The sequence below is a fragment of the Zonotrichia leucophrys genome, chromosome 4, assembly GCF_028769735.1.
Source record: "Zonotrichia leucophrys gambelii isolate GWCS_2022_RI chromosome 4, RI_Zleu_2.0, whole genome shotgun sequence".
Lineage (NCBI taxonomy): Eukaryota > Metazoa > Chordata > Aves > Passeriformes > Passerellidae > Zonotrichia > Zonotrichia leucophrys.
The window spans coordinates 30,213,973-30,234,494 of NC_088173.1; the positions used below are offsets into that span (position 1 = coordinate 30,213,973).

General features: G+C 40.3%; 1 protein-coding gene across 2 annotated transcripts in view; it reads left to right on the top strand.

The window, feature by feature from the left end:
- The window catches only part of CENPC (centromere protein C), a 28,097-nt gene extending 11,355 nt beyond the window's left edge, over window positions 1-16,742 (top strand). The window contains exons 13-19 of one of the 2 annotated variants that reach the window (XM_064711002.1): window positions 968-1,072; window positions 1,884-1,982; window positions 4,552-4,650; window positions 4,933-5,087; window positions 5,504-5,594; window positions 7,003-7,121; window positions 16,521-16,742. In XM_064711002.1, the coding sequence (XP_064567072.1) occupies window positions 968-1,072; window positions 1,884-1,982; window positions 4,552-4,650; window positions 4,933-5,087; window positions 5,504-5,594; window positions 7,003-7,076 (623 nt within the window). In that variant the 3' untranslated portion in view covers window positions 7,077-7,121; window positions 16,521-16,742. The remainder of the gene's footprint in view (window positions 1-967; window positions 1,073-1,883; window positions 1,983-4,551; window positions 4,651-4,932; window positions 5,088-5,503; window positions 5,595-7,002; window positions 7,122-16,520) is intronic. The other variant, XM_064711001.1, reaches the window with a different exon arrangement.
- The last annotated feature ends 3,780 nt before the right edge of the window (window positions 16,743-20,522 follow it).

Consider the following 20,522-nt stretch of genomic DNA (forward strand, 5'->3'; position numbering starts at 1 on the left):
TCCCTAAAAAACTGAGTCAGCACAAACTCTTACTGTACAGTGAGAGCAGTAAGAGTTTGAATTGGTTTTGTGCAGTAAAACTGAGGGTGCAAATAACCTGCCTTCTGTGGTGGTCTGAGTCTGGATAGGATGGAACAATGGCCATGCAGTCAGTTGTAGTCCCATGCTTGTCTGTTTACATCATGGGTGTTTTTTTATTGGCTTCATTATTATTTTATGCACAACACTTTAGCTGTCTACCTTCAAAAACTGTTTCAGCAACTGTTTCATATTTACCATTTTTGAATATTTAAATATTCTTAATTAAGTTGCTTTGAGATATTAAGGGGCTTTTGCTCTTCTTACAAACAATAAAATATCATACTTTATTCATATATGGCAGCTTACACAACTTCCAATTGAGACTGTGTGATTAGTGCATCTGAAGATAAATATCTGACAAATTCTGGAAGTGTGTGGTTTCTTTTTGCAAAAGTGCTGCTCTTCTGGCCTCTGGAAACAGAACTTCTGAATGTGGAAGAGAAGGATGTACTTAGGCAGTCTCTGTTACCCTCCCCATAACTGAGGCAGTGCCTTTTCATGGTTGCTAATGAAGTCCCCCAGATTCAGACAGGATTCTTAGTCTTTGTCGAGAACTTTGTCTTCACAGATGTAGCATGTTTGCTGTCCTTGAGCTTGAGCTCCTAATGTCTGTGTATCAGTGGTTCACTAAAATACATAAAATAAAATCGAATGTCAAGTCAGGGTGGTGATTGTTTAGGAGAAAGGAGGGTGAAGTACTGATTTATGCAAAAGAAGGCATTTGGTAATACTTGAATTCTATTTTCTTGTCATGATAGCAATGTGATAAAAATATCAGCTGGGAAGGGCTGACCCCCTTGTGGTACAGAACAAGAGGAAAGAATACTTAATATTTTCTGTCTCTGAATTTTCCTTTCATACTTAATGACTTCATCCTTGAAATCAGTCATGCCTTCCAACACACCTAATGTTCGTCGGACAAAAAGGATACGGCTGAGGCCTCTGGAATACTGGAGAGGCGAGCGCGTAAACTACACTATGAAGCCTTCAGGTATTGGTTCCAAAATACCAATATTTGCTTCCTTCTGACAAAGCAGAATAGAAAAATCTGAGTTGATCTTGTGCTGTGCAAGCCTTGAGATGCTTACTATTGGGTAACTTTTTAAAAAAGATTATTTGTGGTTTCCAGTTATTTAGTCATCTCTCCATGTAGTTTTCTTCTCTTCTGACACTCCTGTGTCAGCTGAAAATAATCTCAGCAGAGCATGGTAAGTACTTTTGCCTTCACTGTTGAGGGAAGAACAGAACAGTGGCTCTGTACTAGTGGGTTTTTTATGTGAGAGATTGTGTGTGATACTGAAAAAAGAGACAATCCGCTGGATCATTCAATGGAGCATTTCTTTTTGTGTAAGGATTGTGTTTGAGAGCAGATACAATAACATTTTATAGTTAAGTGTTAAATACCCTAAGTGAGAAAATATATCTTGTTCTCAGTAATTTTTTACTGACAATTCAGCCTAGTTTAGTCCTTTCCTAATTAATTAGTTCACTCAAAATAGTATTTTTTTGTGTCTGTAAAAGTGATATTTTATCTTAAAAAATTAATTGCATGTGATGGCTTTCTGAAGTGTTCTTTGACTGAAATTTGATAAAATAATTTTCAAAATGTCTCAAGTTGCATTGCACTCCAAAGTACTTAATGGTAAGAAGTTTTGTGTTTGTTCTGGCTTTCTAAAGTGATCTGAAAAGTTGAGCATCAAGGAAGTCTATTCTCAGTTGAACTGCTGATTGGTTGTGCAAGTTTGCATTGTTTTAGATTTACTCTGAGTTAGTGGACTTTGTTTAACTTCCTTTTGTTTCAGGAGGGCTTGTGATTAGTGGACTCGTGCATCCAGAAACAGAATCTCCCAGGAAGAGTAAAAGGAGGAAGGATTGTCCCAAGCAGAAAAGAGATAAAACAGGTAGGAACAAAGACTTTTTTCCTTTGGGTACTTTAAAAAGTCTCTTTTATCTAATGCTCTGCTGCTCTAAGATTTTTCTCCCATAATCACTCACTTCACACAAATACCATAATTTATTAATGTGATCTGATGAGGAAAAACCTGCTCCTACTGGATCTATAGCCTTGCTGTACATTGTTGTAGTAAAATTGTTCACTTTTCAGCGTAAGAAAGGAAGAAGTGCTAGACATACCCAGAAGTGCTGTTGTGCCTTTAAAGCAGGGGCTGAAGAGACTAAACTGTACTCATTCTGTGTTCAGATCATGATGCTAGTGGGCATGGTTAAGGTATAAAAACTTGTAGCCATTTTGCTGAAGCCTGTAACACATCTAAAAATGCAGCAGAGAGTGTTATTAGGGCTTCAAGCTGTTGTAGTGTAAATACAAAACCACATCACAGTAGGTGGAGAGCTTTAAGAACAGTGCATAAAATGGTTAAAAGTGGGCAATAAAGTGATGTTTAAGCAAACCTAGACTCTCTGGCCAGTATATAATAAACATGTAAGTAGTGCTCAGAAAAGAGAGTGAAGGTCCAAAAGCCAAATTATTTTTGCTGTGCTCTCTGGAAGATGTAATGCTACAGAGCCTTTCTTTATGGGGACTGTCTAGAGCTGTTTGAAGCGGAAACATTTCTCTTTGAAGTTATAGAACTATTAAAACAAGTGCTAACAAACATGGAAAATGCCATATGGATCTAGTACTACACTAATCAGGACTGACATAATCATCAGAGAAATAGGGAAGAAAACAATCACTGTTGGTACCAATTTCTGATTTTACATATGTTTCATGTAAGTTTTATTCCATACCTCAAAAAGAAAGTAGTAGGACTAGAGAAGGCTTAGGGAAAGCTCATCAAATACCTAAAAGGACTTCCTGTAGTGAATTCTCCTCAGTCCTGAAGAGAGTACTATGGAGGCCTCTAAGGAAGAGGTCTAAATCACCTCAGAAATCATGAGTGACATAGAGAAGGGAAATAGAAGTAAATGGTCTCGTTGGGGTTTTCTGCTTGTTTTTTTAAACACAAGAACTAGGAGGTATAGAACGAAGACAGTGAGAGCTGGGTTGTTCAGCAATATAAGGTGGCCATTCTCACTGTGTGCTTCCTGCCCAGAATATTATGCATAAAAGTATTTATGTAGTTTCAAGGCAATAACCAGATACATTAAACAGAGAGTTAATAGCTCTAAATGAAGTGTGGGAGCTCCAGGTTAGAGGTGGAAAGTATTCAATTGAATATATTATATTGAGTATATTATTGTGGCATTTTGAGGAATGGAAGGAGTACCTGCTGTGGGCCACTGATGGGAGACAGGACCCTGGTATAGATCAATATTTGGTCCAAGTAAAGTTTATATTGTAATATAAATCAGTTGCAGCCCATGAGATCCTGAGCTGGTAGTGACTGTTCATATTGTATCTTACAAGAACTATTGGTTGCTTCAAGTGCCTTTGAACTGACTTCCAGAAGTGATTGATTTCCTCTGTGGCAGACATTCATCCTCAGAGATAGTCTTTCACTTACATCCTTGGGTCTTAGTGATGCATGTAAGGCCTGTCAGCCAAGTAGAATTTCTAGCACAAATTCTTAAATGTTATTGATACAATAAAAATTCTGTTTTTATAGCTATAGTGTTGTACCTGTTGCTGCTTCTTTATATAGAGAGATGATTATGTTGGAACAAAGCTGTTCAAACACAGTAACTTTCTTCCTCCCCCTGATAGCCTTACTGTAAGAGTATTTAAGCTGCCATGCCTACAAAGTGCTATAGCTTGCCTTTAGCATGCTCCTTCTGTCTGTGTTTAAAGAAATTTCCTGTGCACTGTAGAGCTAAAATTGTCTGCTTAAGAGAATTCTGCAAGAGAGCTTTGGGATATTTGTTCTGCCGTGAACATTCTAAAGCGTCTCTTTTCTGTTTGAAAAGCATAGTGTTGTCATCAGTTCTTAGGATATTTCTTTCTCTGGAAAAGTCCTTTTTATTATAGCAATAGTTCTCAGATTTACAGCTTAGATGAGATTCCCACAGTGTTATTTCTTTAGAACAGGAAAATTGGACATATGCTTATCTTTGAACGCTTTCTCTCTTAAGTCCCCTGATGCCTATCAACAATACATTGAGCAAAACCACCTGTTCTTCACTCTTCATCATGTATTTCATATTCTCTCAGCATCTGTTGCTAGAAAAACACATCTCTCAAAACATAGAGTTTAGTTTTTGAATAAATACTGTTGTTAATAACATAGGATAAATAGGTGGCATTTCCCCGGGAAATTCCTTAGGATTTAGAGAGTGTTCATCTATAACACACAGAAATTATTTCAATGAAAAAGATATTTTCAAAGAATTGTTATGAATGGTTTTCTCTGTTTGAAGGAAGAATGTTCATTCTATTTAGTCACTTATTAAAGGAAATTTAGTTACTTAATGTGTGACATTGGAATTGTGGAAAAGTTGTGGTTAAATTATTAACTTCTTGAAATCTATATTGATTACTTTTTTGGTCTTGTTTTGGTTTCTTTGTATCCTCAGATAGAGGAGAGATACCTCCAAGTTTGGACCACAGCCTAGCTGATGCATCTAAGCCAGTCATTGTACTGGACCCAGTAACAAATAATGAAGTGCATCTAGGTGAGTTGATGGATGGGACCAAGGGACTTCCTGAATTATGTAGACTTACGAGAAAAAAAAAAGTTCATGCCACATTGTGCATAAAAAAGTGAGGATCTGAAATATTCATTTCTCTTCTGGAGAAGGTTCTGAGGGAGACATAAGAAGTGTCATAATTTTTCAGCTAAATGTTGAGTCTGGCTTTTGGAGGTGTTGCACTGAAACAATATGTATTGCTCTGAGCTTGTAACAAGACTAATTATGTGGTAGCATTAATGCTAATCTCCTGGACATTTTTTGTAGATTGTATAAACACTGCAGACAGTCAAACGCGCTTCTTCAAAAATGAAACAGTAGAAATACAAAAAAATTTGAATACGTCTCTTTTTGCAACTGGTAGATTGATTCTGAAACCATATAAAGAAAAGGGACACCAGTTTGTTGACAAGGATACAATAGTAAGTGTGCTTTTAAAAAGTTTTATGAAATGGACTTTGTAAACAGAAGATCTGTTGGGGTGGTTGGAAATAGCATATAAGGTTGAGAGGTCTGCCCTGCCCCCAAAACAAATGAACATTAATGAATTTTTTACTGGAGGTTCTTTGCATGCATATTGCCCTGCTTTGCTGTGTATTAAATCTGTATGTCCATCTGCTTCTACTTTGTAAATCTTGCAGGCAAGATAGAAATATCAGAAAAAGAAAACTGGACCCCATCCCCCTTTTGAACATCTTAATTTTCATAAGTATGGGGAAAAGAGATTGCAGCTCTGCTGGCTGATTTGGGTTTTTATCTTTGTTACGTGTGTGCAAGTGTTTTCTTGGATATCTTCTTTAAATAGTGCTAACCTTAGAACCCTTTGGCTTCCATTAAGGCTTTCCATATTATCCATGGCAAAGTTATTGTGACATTACATAATGCATCGTATTGCCTGACTGCAGGGGACTGCTTCTATGTTCCAGCAGGTGAGTGTGTGTTTGTCGGGAGTGCAGGAGCCTACATCAGCATGCTAGGAATCAAATCCAAACAGAATTTCTGAATAGCCAGTGGGACAGTACAGGGTGAGGAAGAATGCAATATGACAAAACACTGGACGTGGGTTGATCATGTAATGGTTGAATGCAGGGATACACATACCTCTTGTGGCCTCAAAGTTTTGATGACACTACCAACTTCTAAGAGTAAATTTCTCTTGGTTTTCTGATTCTGTCACTAGCTGTAGTGCTGAGGAAACATCACAGACAGCCGAATGTTACTCATAATTAATATAATTGTTTCTGTCACCATATGCTTGCTGCTCTTTTCCTATGTAAAATTATGAAAATCCATTTGGATCAGTTCACCATTTTGTGCTTTGTGCTTCTCATATATAGAAGGTTCAGCTATCTTGTTGAATAGGTTGTAACTTCATATGTTTTCTTGAGAATTTAAAGACCTGATTTTGTCCTTCTGATATAAAAGTGGCATGAATTCCATATGGGAGGCTGTTCATCAGTGGCTTAAGACACTAGTCTGGAGATTTATAGTAGTGTTAAAGCAGGCTGTACATGAAACTATAGAGAGCTTTTGTGCAGCTTTCTTGTGAAGGGGCTTATCTTCAGAAATTGAGGAATTAGCCCATCTTTTCCCTGTTAACTTTTCAGCACAGTGTCCTGACTGAACAGTCATTGCTCAGTTAATGCTTGGTGCTTTGAAGCTGTTTTTTGGTGTTACAATCTTAAAAGTCTAGTGGGTCTGCAGAGACAATTTTGAATTTGCTTTTTGGGAAAGCAGATTATATAAAATGCTGAAAGTTTTGTATGACCATAAGGATCTACACTTCATTCTTCCCTGCTTCCTGATGGCTGCTCTCAGTATGGCTGGATGGGCAATGCAATGTTGGTGGCAGGTGATCCCTGTAATTCACTGTGTGGCCGTATATGAATGTGAGGATGTTCATTCCCAGTGTTCATTCCCAGTGTTTTAGATAATTCTGTTTTGTGGTCATGTTAGTGTGCAAAACTCAAGTCAAGATCTGCAGATAAGTTTCCATGTACAGTTTTTATTGATATTTTCTGTAGGAATAAATTGAAGTAAATTCAGTCACCTTAAAGTTTTATTGTGGGTTTTGAGAGCTGAGAGTTCATGCCTGTTACGTTCTTCTCAGTAAAAATCTTCTAAGCACAGATGAAAGTAAATGACATTAGGTGTATTCCTTGTCATCTCTTTGAAATGCACTGACCTGCCTGTAGGAGTGGCATCCTAGATTAAGAGTTAATATACTTTCTGTTAAAATATATTAAATGGAATTATACTTGGCTGACTTAAAAAAGGAGAGGACTTAAAAAATTGCCAGTGGATCCTAAGGAAAACTTACTCTGTTTTTCTTTGTAGGAAATGGATATAACATACGAAATCTTCTAAATGAAGACTGTGTTCTTCTCTTCACCCAACTCAAAGACAGGTGAAGAACTTTCTGCAAAGAAGTTTGCTGAAACACTTGTCAAATTTTTGTATGTTCTGAAGTCCTTTTTACGTTCAAGAGTGTTTGAGTGGGCCCACCCTAACATTACAAATGAATACAGAGCAGCTGAAATCAAGATAAGAAGAGTTCAGGGAAAAAACACAGAAGAATGTTGGTTGTTTGCTGTCAAACTGAAATGGCATTCTGAAGGGCCTTGCTCTGAATCAGTCACTGTTCTTGTGCCATCCAGTGACAGAAAGATAAAAGTATGAAATGTGTGGGTGTATTTGTTGTTCCAAATTGTATCAATATGCCTAATCTCCCTAAAGATGCTTAGCACTTGAAAAAACGTTGGCATCCTCAGCTAACATCTGATAGATAGTCTTAACGACTGCCTGGTACAACCTGCTTAGAATAATCTCTGTTTAAATGACAAACCTGCTGTTTGCATTCCAGTAATTGTTGTCTAGGAGATGGGCTGCTGCAAGGCTGCTGTGCTGGGGTCCAGCTGCCTTCTCATATGTTAACGACAGGCAACCCTTCCTTGTCTGGCAGCTGGATGATTAGTGCCTCCAATCTGAATAGGAAAATAGGAGCTCTTAAGTAGGAGCTTATCACTTGTGTCTTTTGTGTGGAAGCTATGGCCTGATTAGCTCTGAACATTGTTGATAGCTTTATTTTGTGTAACAGTGATAGGTCATTGCCAAATGTATTACTTTAATATCTCCTTTTGATTTGCTTGCTGTGTTCCTGGATAATAATGAGGACCTTTGGGAAAGCTGTAATTATACTGTATACTCCAGAAGCCAAGTCTAGACAGCAGATGGTATACATAGCATTTGTCTCCCAAGCTCTTCGAGGTTCCTTCTGGCTGAAGATAAGGATAAACTACAGCTCTTCTCATATGCTGCTTTCTTTCTCTGGTCATTGCTATCCTTGAAGAGAAGGAGATAAGGAAAATTGAATTGGAATTGTGAACTCTTAAGGACTTGAGGATTGAGCACTAACCTTGTAACCAGTCTTGGCCATGATCTTTATGCTAAATCTAGAGTATACATTAAAGTAGGAAAGAGAAATTGGCTTTCAGCTCTCAGCTAATTTCCTGTGTCTGTCAAAGGTCTTGGACACCAAGATTATCGTGCCTCTGTGAAAGATCCTTTGGATTGGGGAATTTGAGCTAATACTTTGTCATTCTCTTTGAAGCTCCTATGGTTAGTGCATAAGTAGACTGGCAGTGGAAATACTTGGTAGAAGTTGTGTGCTTTCTTTTCATTCATGGCTAAGTCTCATGTAGCTCTGAGAAGATGAAACAGGAACGTGCCTGTCTTGAAACAAACTATTTACTGGCAGAGTTCAGACTACACAGAAAGTCCTTTTTTTTCCAGTCCTTTTTTTCAACTTTTGTAAGCAGTTTAAGAGTTAAAAAAGAAAAAGGTCATTTAGTCACTAGGTATAAATTTGATGTTGGCAGCTTTTCTAAATTTTGGGCTTGGGTTGGTCTCTTCAAGGTCAGCAAGATTCAAATAATGTCCTTCCTGTGCTGGAGCCATACCAGCTACCAGATGGGCACACATGCTGTCTCACTGCTTGAGGGGATCCCACCCACTAAAACGTTTAGTTTTTAAGTCTTTCAGCTCCTCAGGCTTACAGAGATCTGGAACTTTGCCACTTGGAAAAAGTACAGGGCTAGCATTAAACCTAAGACTCTGCTTCTAACCCAAGCAGGTCTCCCAGCGGTCAGGCCATGGATGTGATGGTCTCTGATCCCAGCAGCAAATTGGCTCCAGTTAAAAATGAGAACAAGAAAACTTTTCAGTTGTGTTAATAGCCAGGGAATTCTGAACAAAAATGCCCTGCAGATTCTTTTCTGTGTTACCTCTCTGCAGATTGGGTTGCAGAAGGATGGATACTTAAGGGGTTAGTGTAGGTAACTTATGTGTATGGACTACAGGGCTTGTGGTCCTGAAGGAGAGTGTGGGTGGATGCTGTGGCAGAGCTCAGCAGGCTGCTGCTTTCCAGGGATGTGTTTTCATTTGGTGGGCTGGGATAAGAAGTGATGACTGTCATATCAGGCACAGATGTGTCTTTGCCCCCTGCAACTTGGCAGCAAGATCATGAGGGGTTTTTCTTTTGAGTCAAGAGAAATAGTTCTTCAGGATGCTTTCTAAGGCAGATTTAATGTGTGCAGACCTTTTCCTGACACAGGCTGGAAAGTGCAGGTGTTCAAACGCAGGTTTCAGGTCAGCATGCCTGTTTGTGTTTTCCTAATTCTATGGCTGGGAGTGTCAGGGAGAACAGGGCAGATTTGGTAAAGTATGTCACTTTTTAGGCTGGATGGCTTTGTTGCTCTCTGGCTGGTTGGTTTCTTGAGACAAGTGTCTTGTGTAGTTTGCAGAGAACATTTTGTAGCTGGACTACATCTGAATATGATTGTGGTTTACCTTTTTTAAGAAGCAATATCAAGTTTGTCAAGGGATGTTCTCTGGAATACTGCTCTGGTTTAGCAACAGTTCTATTATTTGTCAGTAGATGGGGCTTCAAGCACAGCTCTTAGTCCTTTGTTGGCCTCTGGGCTCAGGAGGATCTGGTTTTTGAAAGGCAGGAAGAACCGTGTGTTAGAGGTGGAGTTAAATTTAGTTGAATTCTCTTGCAAAGAGATGTAAATCAGTTGCCATTCACAGTAGGACTTAACTACTGAAGGTTGCTACATCCATTCAGTTACATGGATGTTGTACTTGTTGCAGCCACTTGCACAAAATTGTTCTTTAAAACATTAGTACACAGCAGGACCTCGGTTGTTCACTGTAGGTCTGGATTGCATTTCAAATTTTTTTCTTCAACTTGGCACTTGTTAGAAATTTGCTGCTGTGTCATTAGCCTAAATATAGTGTGAGGAGGTGCAGGAGAATCTTCTGAGTGCCAGGACTCCTATGGCTGCTGAGTTCTGCAGTGTGTCAGTCAATAATCAGTTGCTAGTCAGAAGCAGCAGCTGATGTTTGACCTCTGCCTGGTCTCGTTTCGGTTCCTGCTTCCTACATTTTTGTGTACAGCAGGCCAAATGTGATATTGCAAAAAATTAAGTCTTTTCTGAAATGTGACGAGTTAGTTCTTCCTGCAAACATGTGATTCTTTTTGCCAGCCTCTTTTCTGTTCTGCTGAGTAATCTCACTTCCACTGGCTACTGTGGTTTCGCCAGGTGTTTGTGGAGCTAGGCTGAAGTTGGTTAACCAGTATTACCTGTTGTGGAGTCAAGTTGGGATCTTTGTGTTGAAGGAGACAAAATGTGAGATATTGTTCCTGGAGGATACATGCTGATATCCTAGTGGGCATCCCTGTTTTTCAGTATTTTAATTTATTGCTTTCTATCAGCAGTAATTGAGAGAGCTGGAAACAAAAGCCAAGTCACATATTTCAGCTTTATGTTAATAGGTTCATGTATTCTATAGTATGGTAACATCCAAGGGCTTCTTTTAAGAGGCTTAACTGAGAAGTCATGCCACAATAAAAAGCCACAGCTTTGAAGGCTGTGGCTCCCTTCAAAAAAATTACAAGTTAGTAGGTTCTTTTGCAAAGCTATCTTTTTGTAGTTTTATTTGTTTGGAAAGCTGTTCCTGTTTTTTTAAAGAAAGCTTTTTGAAGTTTAAATTAGCAGAAGAGTGATTGCAGAACAGTCAGATGTGTATGCACATCCATATTTGTACAGGCTCTGTAAATCTAAAATAGGAGATTGTGAGCTGAGTAATTACAGACAAAATAAACAGGACCAATAAAACAAACTGTTGAGGCACATGTACAGCTTCTTCTATTTTGCAAGTGCACAACTAAATTGGTTATCTGCAGATGATTTTAAATTAACATTTGGGGAATGCAATAGACCTAAAGAGCTATTTCCTCATTTCATAACAGTTGAAAAGGCATTTCAGCATGAGGGAATATTTCTTGTATTTCTACTGTTGTATAGACTCTGCATGCTGTCTTTTGTAATACAGGATTTACTTTAAGTGGTGATTGATTGCAGGTGATACATCTAGCTGAAGAGCATGGCCATGCCTCTTTAATGGTATTGACAGCTGTTGTAACTGAATATCTTAGGTCTTCCAAGCTGGTACATTTCCTTGGCAGAATCCTGTCACTTCACAGATGTTCACAAATACAGTCAGAAGTGATCTCAAAGGCAAACCTTTTGGGTTGCATGGATGAGCTTCAGTTAGGATTTGACAACCAAAGTGAGTCTTATTGTCCAGTTCTAAGATGAAAACATGGTTGATTATCAGTCAGAACAGTGGGCTGTAGATCATTAGGAAACAAATTTGTTAAAAGTTTTGTCCGCAGAGCTGCTCTGTGGTTTTAAGCCCACTCATAAAGCTCCTGTTCTGATCTGCTTCATTTGAGCTTCTGTGCCCAAGTAAAGGTACAACACAAAGCGCTGTAAAACCAGAGGTACTTTGCATTCCTTCTGCAGTCCTGTTTGGAGCACAAGAGCAACACTGATTGAAACCAGGAGCTGGAAGAAACAAAGTGTTTACTTTGTCAGCTTCACTGTTGAGATGCAAGTCTAAAAATGCTCACAGAAATTAATATCTAGAATAAGATTTTTATTTCTCTTTGCAGCTTGATAAGTAAGGACTTTTAAATTTGAAAACTGAAGAATTCCAGTACTCTTGACAAATATTTTGGAAGTTTATTAAATGGGTATGATAGCTGTTAACACACATTATTTCGTTTAGCTTATTAAACTTTTTCACTGTGATGGTGTTTAAAGATGCCTTTTCCTGTGTTTTCAGTAACAGTACCTGAAATGAGAATTGATCAAGATGGCAGATGCATGGTAACCTATGAGGGTGTCTTCTGAAGTCAACGTGCTGTAAAGAGGGAGGGGAAAGGAGTGATAGGAGAAGTGTGAATGGAATGAAGAGCTCTGTGTTAGTGCTTAGAGGTGTTACAGACCTCTAGGTAAACCTGATCTAGGTTATGCAAAGCATTTTCAGTGAAACTCAGTAACTTTGAAAATATTGATATGGGAAAGGTTTTCTGGTGTTGGTGCCACAAGGACACAGCTGTCTCTGCTGGTAAACCACACTCCTGGTTTGGGATTCTAATAGTGATCAGATCACCTGCATTTGAGAACATTGTGTCATCTTATCTAAAACTACAGGGTTCAGCTAATGAGCATGATGGATAATCCACCTAAGAAAAGGCCTGAATTGAATGAATTTTACCCTTTCTTTATGTTAGCAACACTTTTGTGTTGTAGTACAGTGGGGGTAATTACAAGAATTGAAAGTTAATTACAAAAAAATTCTTTTCAAACACTATCTGGACTTGAAATTTTATTGCTGACAAAGAGGGGGCTCCCCTAGGATGCAGTAGCCTATTCACCGAAGAAACTGAGCATTTCTCCTATATTTCAGTTAGTGCCAAGTGAGCTCTGAGGCTAATTAATCAAAACAAATTCACAATTAAGGCCAGGAAGGAAGACTAATTAAGTAGACAGTTAAGAAAAGTGCTGAAGAAGGGAGCAACCTTAAGGGGAAAGTATGAGACTCCCAGTACTGGCCCATGAAGGACAATTAAGTGATAATTGCAGAGGCCTTTTTACATCTAGCAAATGCTGCCTGCCTTTTATTATGGCTGATTTTCTTAGTAGAAGCAGACATTTGCCTGATGAGCAGCTAAGCTCTACTACACACTTTTAAGGTAATTCACAGGTAAAGCAGAGAGGTTGCTGCAGCTATAAGTTAGAACTCAGCTCCCAGGCTTGAACAGTATTTTAGATAGTGAAAAAGCCCCACTGTGTTTTAAAGACAAACTAAATGTTTGCTTTATTTCCCTCTTCATTTTGTGGCATACCAAGTCCATGTTAGCATCCTGTTTAACCTTTCAGACAAATTACACTGAGTGAACTATCAGAATTTAGAATGGCTTCATTTTGTTCAGTTGCTCACCCCACTGAAGCTCACAGAATCATTACCTTGTAATGAAATGGCTTCTGCTGCTTATGACCTTGTATTGGGTTTGTATGGCCAGGTTTTGATAGTGGTGAGGGGGGGATACTGGGATGGCTTCTGTGGGAAGCCAGCAGCAGCTTCCCTGTGACAGAGCCAATGCCAGACTGCTCCAGTGCCAACCTGCCGCTGGCCAAGGCTGAGCCCACCAGAGTTGGTGGTAACTATGCCGTGGTAACATTTAAGAATGAAAAAATGTTACTGTGCAGAAGTTATTATTGCCAGAGAAGAGAAGAGTGAGGATAAGTGAGAGAAGCAGCCCTGCCCACACCCAGGTCAGTGCAGAAGGAGCCAGGATGAGATCCAGGCACTGGAGCTGAGATTCCCCTGCAGCCTGAGACAGTAATGGGTGAGTGATCTCTGCCTGTCCTCATCTCGACCCAAGAGTCTCTCCTTGTATTTCCTCTCACCTGTCCAGCTGAGTGAGGAGAGTGACAGCAGCTTTGGTGGGCACCTGGCATCCAGCCTGGCTCAGCCCACCGTCCTGCACTCATGCTGCAGGATGCATTTCTGCATTTTGCTGGAAAAAAAAGAGGAGGAACCTACAACACTGGTATTGTTTTAACTGAAAATATTTAAAATGTTCTTCTGAAGAACTTTTTAAGTTAGCAAAGCTAATCTCTGATGAGATGCTGAGGCGTTTAGATGAGGTACAAACCCCAGATTTCCTGCATCCCTTCTTGCTTGTTTCCATTGAACTGTGATGCTAATGAAATACAAAACCTCTCTTAATTGATTTGATTTAGCATGGGCTATAGATTCACGTAAGTGTTCCCTTTTTTCCCACCTCATATCTGGAACTTGAATTATTACAGAAATTACAGTGGAGAGGTCACCTCAAGTATATATTGAAATGTTGATAATAATTTCCTTTTTTTCATTAAATTCCGTGTTATTACTATGCCACTGTGATGTACTGTGTCTTTATAGGCAAGTTGGCAGTTGTCTTCTTGAAGTATCTGCCCCAAGTTCACTTTTGTCTCCTTTTTTTTCTTCCTTCTCTTGGAACAGGCTGCAGGATGAGGCATTCACCTGCTGCTGTTTCAGCTCAGCTGTTTCATCAAGTTTCAATCTGCTCCTTCATTTTTTGTCTTGCTGCCTAAACTAATTTCCTGCCCTATTTGGATGCATTTTCCTTACCAAAGCTTTCTTTGCTGTCTTTTTGCCACTTGCAAGGATTGAATAATTTTTTAGCTCAGTTCCAGGTGTTTGAATTATTTCAGAGGTGTTCTTGTGCCTGAAGGTTCTTTGCTACCTCTCCTGCAAGTTTTGTATGGGGCCTGGCATAGCTTTCAGTTTTCACCCTCAGAGAGGTGATGCAAAGCTTTCTTTGGCCTCTGTTCTTTGAAGGACTTTTGTGTAGTTTTAATCCCAATAAGGTTGGCTTAGGATGTCACTGGCAAGGTGTTTGTATTGTCATCATCTGCTGTTTTCCTGGCTGCAGAAGCAGAACTGAGACTGCTTCAGGCCCACTTGGTTGCCCTTGAACCTCGTCCATCTGCTGAGGCTGGCTCTGCAGTGCTTTAAGAATCCATCCTAGCACCATTCCCCATGGCCAGACTTACCCTGGAGCACCGTAGTATTGTGCTGTTTGCTCCTCTTAGAGCACTAATTCAGCGTGCTGGTGACTTCCTTTGCCTTGGCACAATCTTGATGTGTGTCTGCCATCACTTAGGCACCATGCCATACCCTGATTTTGTGTTGGCAGGCTAGTCCAGGCATTCACCTGCTCTCACATCTTCATGCCTCTTGCCAGTGGGAATGCCGCCTGGCACCAGCTGGTTTTGGCACAGAGGTGTGCCCACTGCTGCATGTGTGGGTGTGGATCTCTCATGTGCCCTCTCACACCCTCTTGCTGCTTGACTTTTCTGGTAAATTCCAGGAGAAACTAATCTTCCAGGTTTTTAGTGTTTCTGCAGTGTCTAAGGAGCCTAGACTGAAAGAGATGTGTTAGGTGGCCCCTCAGAATCAGCTTCATACATTTCTCTTGGAGATGGGGCTGAGACCTGGCCAAGCACATGTGACATAGCCTTCCATGTGGAACAGTTCTGTCCACAGAGTCCAGATCCCGTCATCTCTGTTTTGCCATTCTTAGTGCCCTGGGTGGGAGTGTGTGTTTGCAAAGCACATCAGAGTGTTGGTGTGCACACTTGGCATCCTCATTCTTCTTGCTGTGGTTACTGCAGAGAGGTCAAGAGGTACAGAAGAGATCAGGAAACACAGTCTTGTGTGAGTGGAAAGTGCTTATCTGAATCCAGGGCAGCCAGCTCTTGATGGTCATGCTTGAGCAGAAGTGTTGGATCAAATGACTTCCAGAGGTCCCCTCTGCCCTTGGACATCCTATGAAGTTGCAACCTGCTCTTCTATAAGTTTAGTTCATGCTTTTTATGGGAAAACCCTTATTTCTGTACCCCTAAAGTGGAGAGCAGTCTTCCATGCCACACCAGTATTGCCACCAGAGTGTGGGGTGTGCCTGAGCCCCAGCCACTGCCATCCCTTTCTCCACGCTAAAGGACAAAACAGGCACAGTAAGTAGAGTCACAAGTGTCAGCTTTAACCTCGCCTTTCTGTCTTTGCTCTAAGGAGTCCCTCTAGGGCAGACACATACCTTGGTTTGATGAGAAGCCCACTGCTCAGGTTGGGTGAATTAGCTACCACTTTTCTGCACATACACCCCAAAACATTTTGCTGTATTTGGATAGTGGCTTATTTTCACCTGCAGGTCTTAACAGCATTCTTTATTCTGTGCATGGGCTTTAAACAGTTGAAAATTTGGCATCTTGCATAGTCCAGGCTATCAAGTGTCTGCTTTTGCCATATAACTCTACATGAGGAGTAGCAGTACTCAGCTGTCACTTGATGTGGGGAATTGCATCAGTTATTATTCTTTCAGCAAGCATTTTAGTTCGTAGTTATTTATTTTCCCTACTGTCAGCAGCTTTTTGTGACCTTTGCAACTGCAGACCAGAGATTGTGAACCATTTGTGTAAACCCAAGTTAAAGGGAATTCAAATACACACAAGATCTTTATAAAAATAACAAGAAACTTACATGCACATTAACTACTGAGGCCTCTTGGTCCTTCACAAGATATAATTTGTACTTGAAATGGCTTAGGAGAATTCCTGGAGAGCAAGTGTCAGTGCCACAACCAGGTGTGGCTTTGACAGCTCCAGGTTTTGCACAGATGAGCACATTTGTCAGAGACCACTATTAGTGAAATTAAATTAGGCTAATGTGCTCTTTTGAGCATAATTGAAATAATACTAATGTTTTTATTGATTTGCCACTGGAGTAGGTGAATGTTGTGATGTCCTTGCTGTGAGTACAATTTGCAGTTGTTCCACTTTACTGTCTTGTAACTCCCCAATATTATGGCACAGGTAGGCCTATTTTTTAACTGTGTTAATTTGAACTAATTGCTGGTTTTTTTTATAATTTAGAGGAAGAGCAAGAAATGTGTTGATGGACACCTCTTCCCCATAACTTTACCTGCAAATTGAAGATCATCTAATGCAGAGGCGTTCTAAAGAACACTGAACATTTTCATCGGACACCCCAGTTTTAGGGGCATGTTGTTTCATTGATCTTAAAGATCTTTCTTCAGTGTAAATGGTAAATACATAGTTTGTTATGAATTTTCTTTTGTATCAATAAATATTAAGTAATGCAAATCAGTTTTGATTTCTTTGTTTTTAAATAATTTCAGAATCAGTTTTCTAGCATTCCATGTGGTTTTGAAAATGCAGATAATTGCATGAGTTTGACTTGTAAATATTTGTGAATAAATATGTGTGTTATCTTGAGTGGCATCAAGGATGTAATGAACTGAAATGTTTCACTGTTTCTTTGGAGTTGCTGAAACATTCAAAGGGAGTTTGAAAGTAAAATAGTTTTCAAAGTTTTCAAAGGATAGAGTCATAGAATCATTAAGGTTGGAAAAGACCCTTAGGACCATTCAGTTCAACCATGAACCCAGCCCTGCCAAGTCCATCACTAGACCATGTCCCTGAGTACCATGTATTTTAAATACTTCCAGGGACAGTGCTACCATGTCCCTGGGCAGCCTGTTTCAGTGCCTGACCACCCTTTTAGTGAAGACTTTTCCTAATACCCAGTGTACACTTCCACTGGTGTAACTTGAGGTCATTTGCTCTTATCCTGTTACCTGGGAGAAGAAACCAAGCCTCACCAGGCTACAGCCTCCTTCCAGGTGTTTGGAGAGAGAGAAGGTCACCTCTGAGCACTTGGCCTTGTTGAACCTCAGATGGCAATGGAGGTGAGATTTGAAAAACAGTTGACAATGGCTTTGGTTGCAGTTTGAATCCTTGATGTTCCTGCCAAACTTAGACAGAAACATCTGGTTGGAACGGTGCAGAATTATTTTGGTTTTCAAGTAAATCATAATCAGAGCTACATTCTGCTGCAGCATGTGATCATTCAGGGCTCTTTATATTTGGTATGTGATGACTTGTGCTCTCCTCCACATTTTATACAAAATTTTCAAGGTGTTCCCATTTAGCCGGAGATGGTGCTCCCTGAGAACAAATCTTGCCTAGTCATCAGAGTGAAATAAAATAAAAACACCTCCCATCCCTTCAAGGGAAATACGGTCCATTAGTTTTTCATTTGCCAGGAGCATCAGTTTTTAATGTTTTTCCCTTTCCCTTTATCTCCTGGGAATATCAATCTGCATAGATGTATTATTAATTCCACAGCAACGAGCTCATTTTCTCAAAAATCTTTACAGTGGGTAGTAAAAGTAGGTCTCCCCAGGAATTATTTAATATCCAAATTGAACTCAAGTGCCCTATGCATAGTGCTGGGTGGCTGTTATGGTTGGTAGTGGTGGTTGGTTGTCTTTTCCTAAAGCATCTTTGCCTCATCTGAAGTCAGATGGTGATAAGGTGAGTATTGTAGGGTTGTTCAGCATTTAAAACTCGGGAGTCTGAATGAGTATTAAAAATAATTCTGGAACCAAAACAATTTTTGGAGGTTGGAGGGTGAGGAAAAATCCTGTTGAATAGCAGCATACTATGCTATGAATGATAGTGTATTGTTGTATAAGCATTGCAGAGAAAGGGAGCAAGAGAGGCTTCCCACTCTTGGAACGTTCTGGAAGCTCTGCTCATTCATTCATTCATTCTGGAAGTATTCATTCCTGTCAGCCATTCCCCAGGAGCAACGGTGAGCATTTTGCTGGCAGAAGCCTTGCTGGAGTTTTCCAATACTGGAAAACTGCAGTATTTCCACATGCAGTTCTCGTGGTTCTTGAAGCCCTGTCTCATTTTCAGTAAGTATTTACCATTCACTGAGGCAGCAGAGAACCTGGCTCTACAGCTCAGCCTCCTGTGGCCTCTTCTGTGCCCCTGGGTAAGTCCACATCCATGCACAGTGCTTGTGTCCCTGGGCTGTGCGGGTTGGGAAGGGGAGGGTGGTGCTGGTGTTTTCCAGAGAGCCCACACCTGGTGAGCCCTGGGCGCAGTGTAGGTCACTGTAGGGTCCCTCCAGGGCAGGACTGGATCTGGAGTCTCTCTTTCCTCACCCTGACTCGCTTGGACTGAGCTCTTTTGCTTGTGGTCTGACATGAGGAATGAGGAATGGTTACTGCTTGTGTTCTTTGCAGTGTTTAGGGGATGCTTTCACTCAGAACAGTCTCTCAGTCTCTTGTTAATTGGCTCAAACCAATGCATTGAACAGAAACAGCAATAACCACATAAATCATGTGCTGTATTTTGATAGTCAAGAAGATTGTCTTTTTCTTTTACCTGCCCTAACCTGGAAGAATCAGCACATTTGCCCTTGTTATGCCAGTTAGACTCAGTCATAATCTCATAGAAGGAGGGCAGTTCCAGTAAAACCTGCACAGTGACCCAATGTAAACTTTTTGGAAGCAAGGAGTTTCTTTGTCTGTTACAAGGATGTATTATTTGGAGTTTGTCTGTCCCTGGAAGGTCACAGTTTGAGGAGCTATAAGAAGTGATAAACAGGTGAGGTGCACAGTTAAGGGGGCACATTGGAAGATGAGACTTAATTTTTTTTTTTTTTTTTTCATGTAAAAGAATTCAACTTAAATCCTTTTATCTTAGGGGATAGAAAGCAAAGTGCAGCTCTTAAAAATTACCCCAAGTAATCTGTGTTTCCCCACTGCACGGCAGGACGACGTAGGATATCCTATGGCTCATACCAAGCAAAGGTGCTGATATTTATACAGTAGCCCAGTTTTGGGCATGGCATGTGCCACAAGCCACAGAGTCACTGCCTGGGAATTGCCAAGCCAGTTCTGAGCTCCTATGTTTACTTGTGCTGTGACACGTGATGGGCATAAAGGCACATGCTTGTACTTGGGGCTTGGGAGCAGCCATGGAAGCTTCTTCTTGTTGAGTGGTGGTTGAAGAGGTTATTAAAAGTCACATTTATTGCATGTCTTTGACAGCTCAATGGTGATTTTACCATCTGAGTCTCTTGTGGATTTTCAGTATCTTGAGTTAAACCAGTTTCTCTCAAGTAGGAAGCCAGTGGTCACGCTGGTGTGTGGTCTGCTGGTGCACATCTGTGAGTGCTTTCTCATGGGATTCAGCTGCTACTAAAAAAAGATTTTCATTCCTCTGCAGATAAGCAGGTTTAACTTGTCTGCTAAGGATAGTGTGATTTTTTTATTTTTATTTTTTCTTCTTTTCTGTTTTCAGCTGAGTGCTATCCATATGCATGCGTAACTGAAAGATGATATATCAAACCAGTGCCAAATCTTTTGTGGCCTAAGGAATTAAGATGAAAGTGAGTGAGGTGCAGACAGCTCTCCTGGCTGCCTCTCTTCACACTGAGGAGAGCCTTCCTGTGCTACAATAGCCTTGCTTTGCTTCAGGTGCTGACCCAGCCTGTGAAGCTCTGCCACACACCAGTCCTGCTGCCATTGTGTCTGCTTTCTACTGCTCTGAGATCCCAGTCTGTGCAGGAGACACAGAGAAGCCCATTTCCAGCTCAGGCTGATTGTATTTAATCCTTTCTTTCTTTTTTCCTTGTGAAGGAAGTAAATAGAACTAATCTGTGGGATTTACAAATGGGAGTTCAGCCAGCCCTGATGAGGATTCATGGTCTTGAAGTCCTGGGCTTGATTATTTTGCATTTATGTCATTAAAATCAGGCTGCTTTAGGTTACTCTGCTAAATGTTGCAGAAAAAAAGGTACTTGAACTAGCATTGAGCCAAGGATACTTAAACAGAAGGTAGCCTGGTAGCTTCCCTGCTGCTGGTTGCATTTCTTCTGCACAGGCACACAAGGTGCAAACACTTCTGAAATCACAAAAAGTATTGAAGTGGTGGCTTTTGGATGTTGGTCTTTTGCCTTCTCTTCCTGAAAGGAATGCAGCCAATTTGACCAAAACAAATCAGTCAGAAGATTGCATGGGCTTTCAAAAACAACTTTTCTTTTTCAGATTTTTTGTG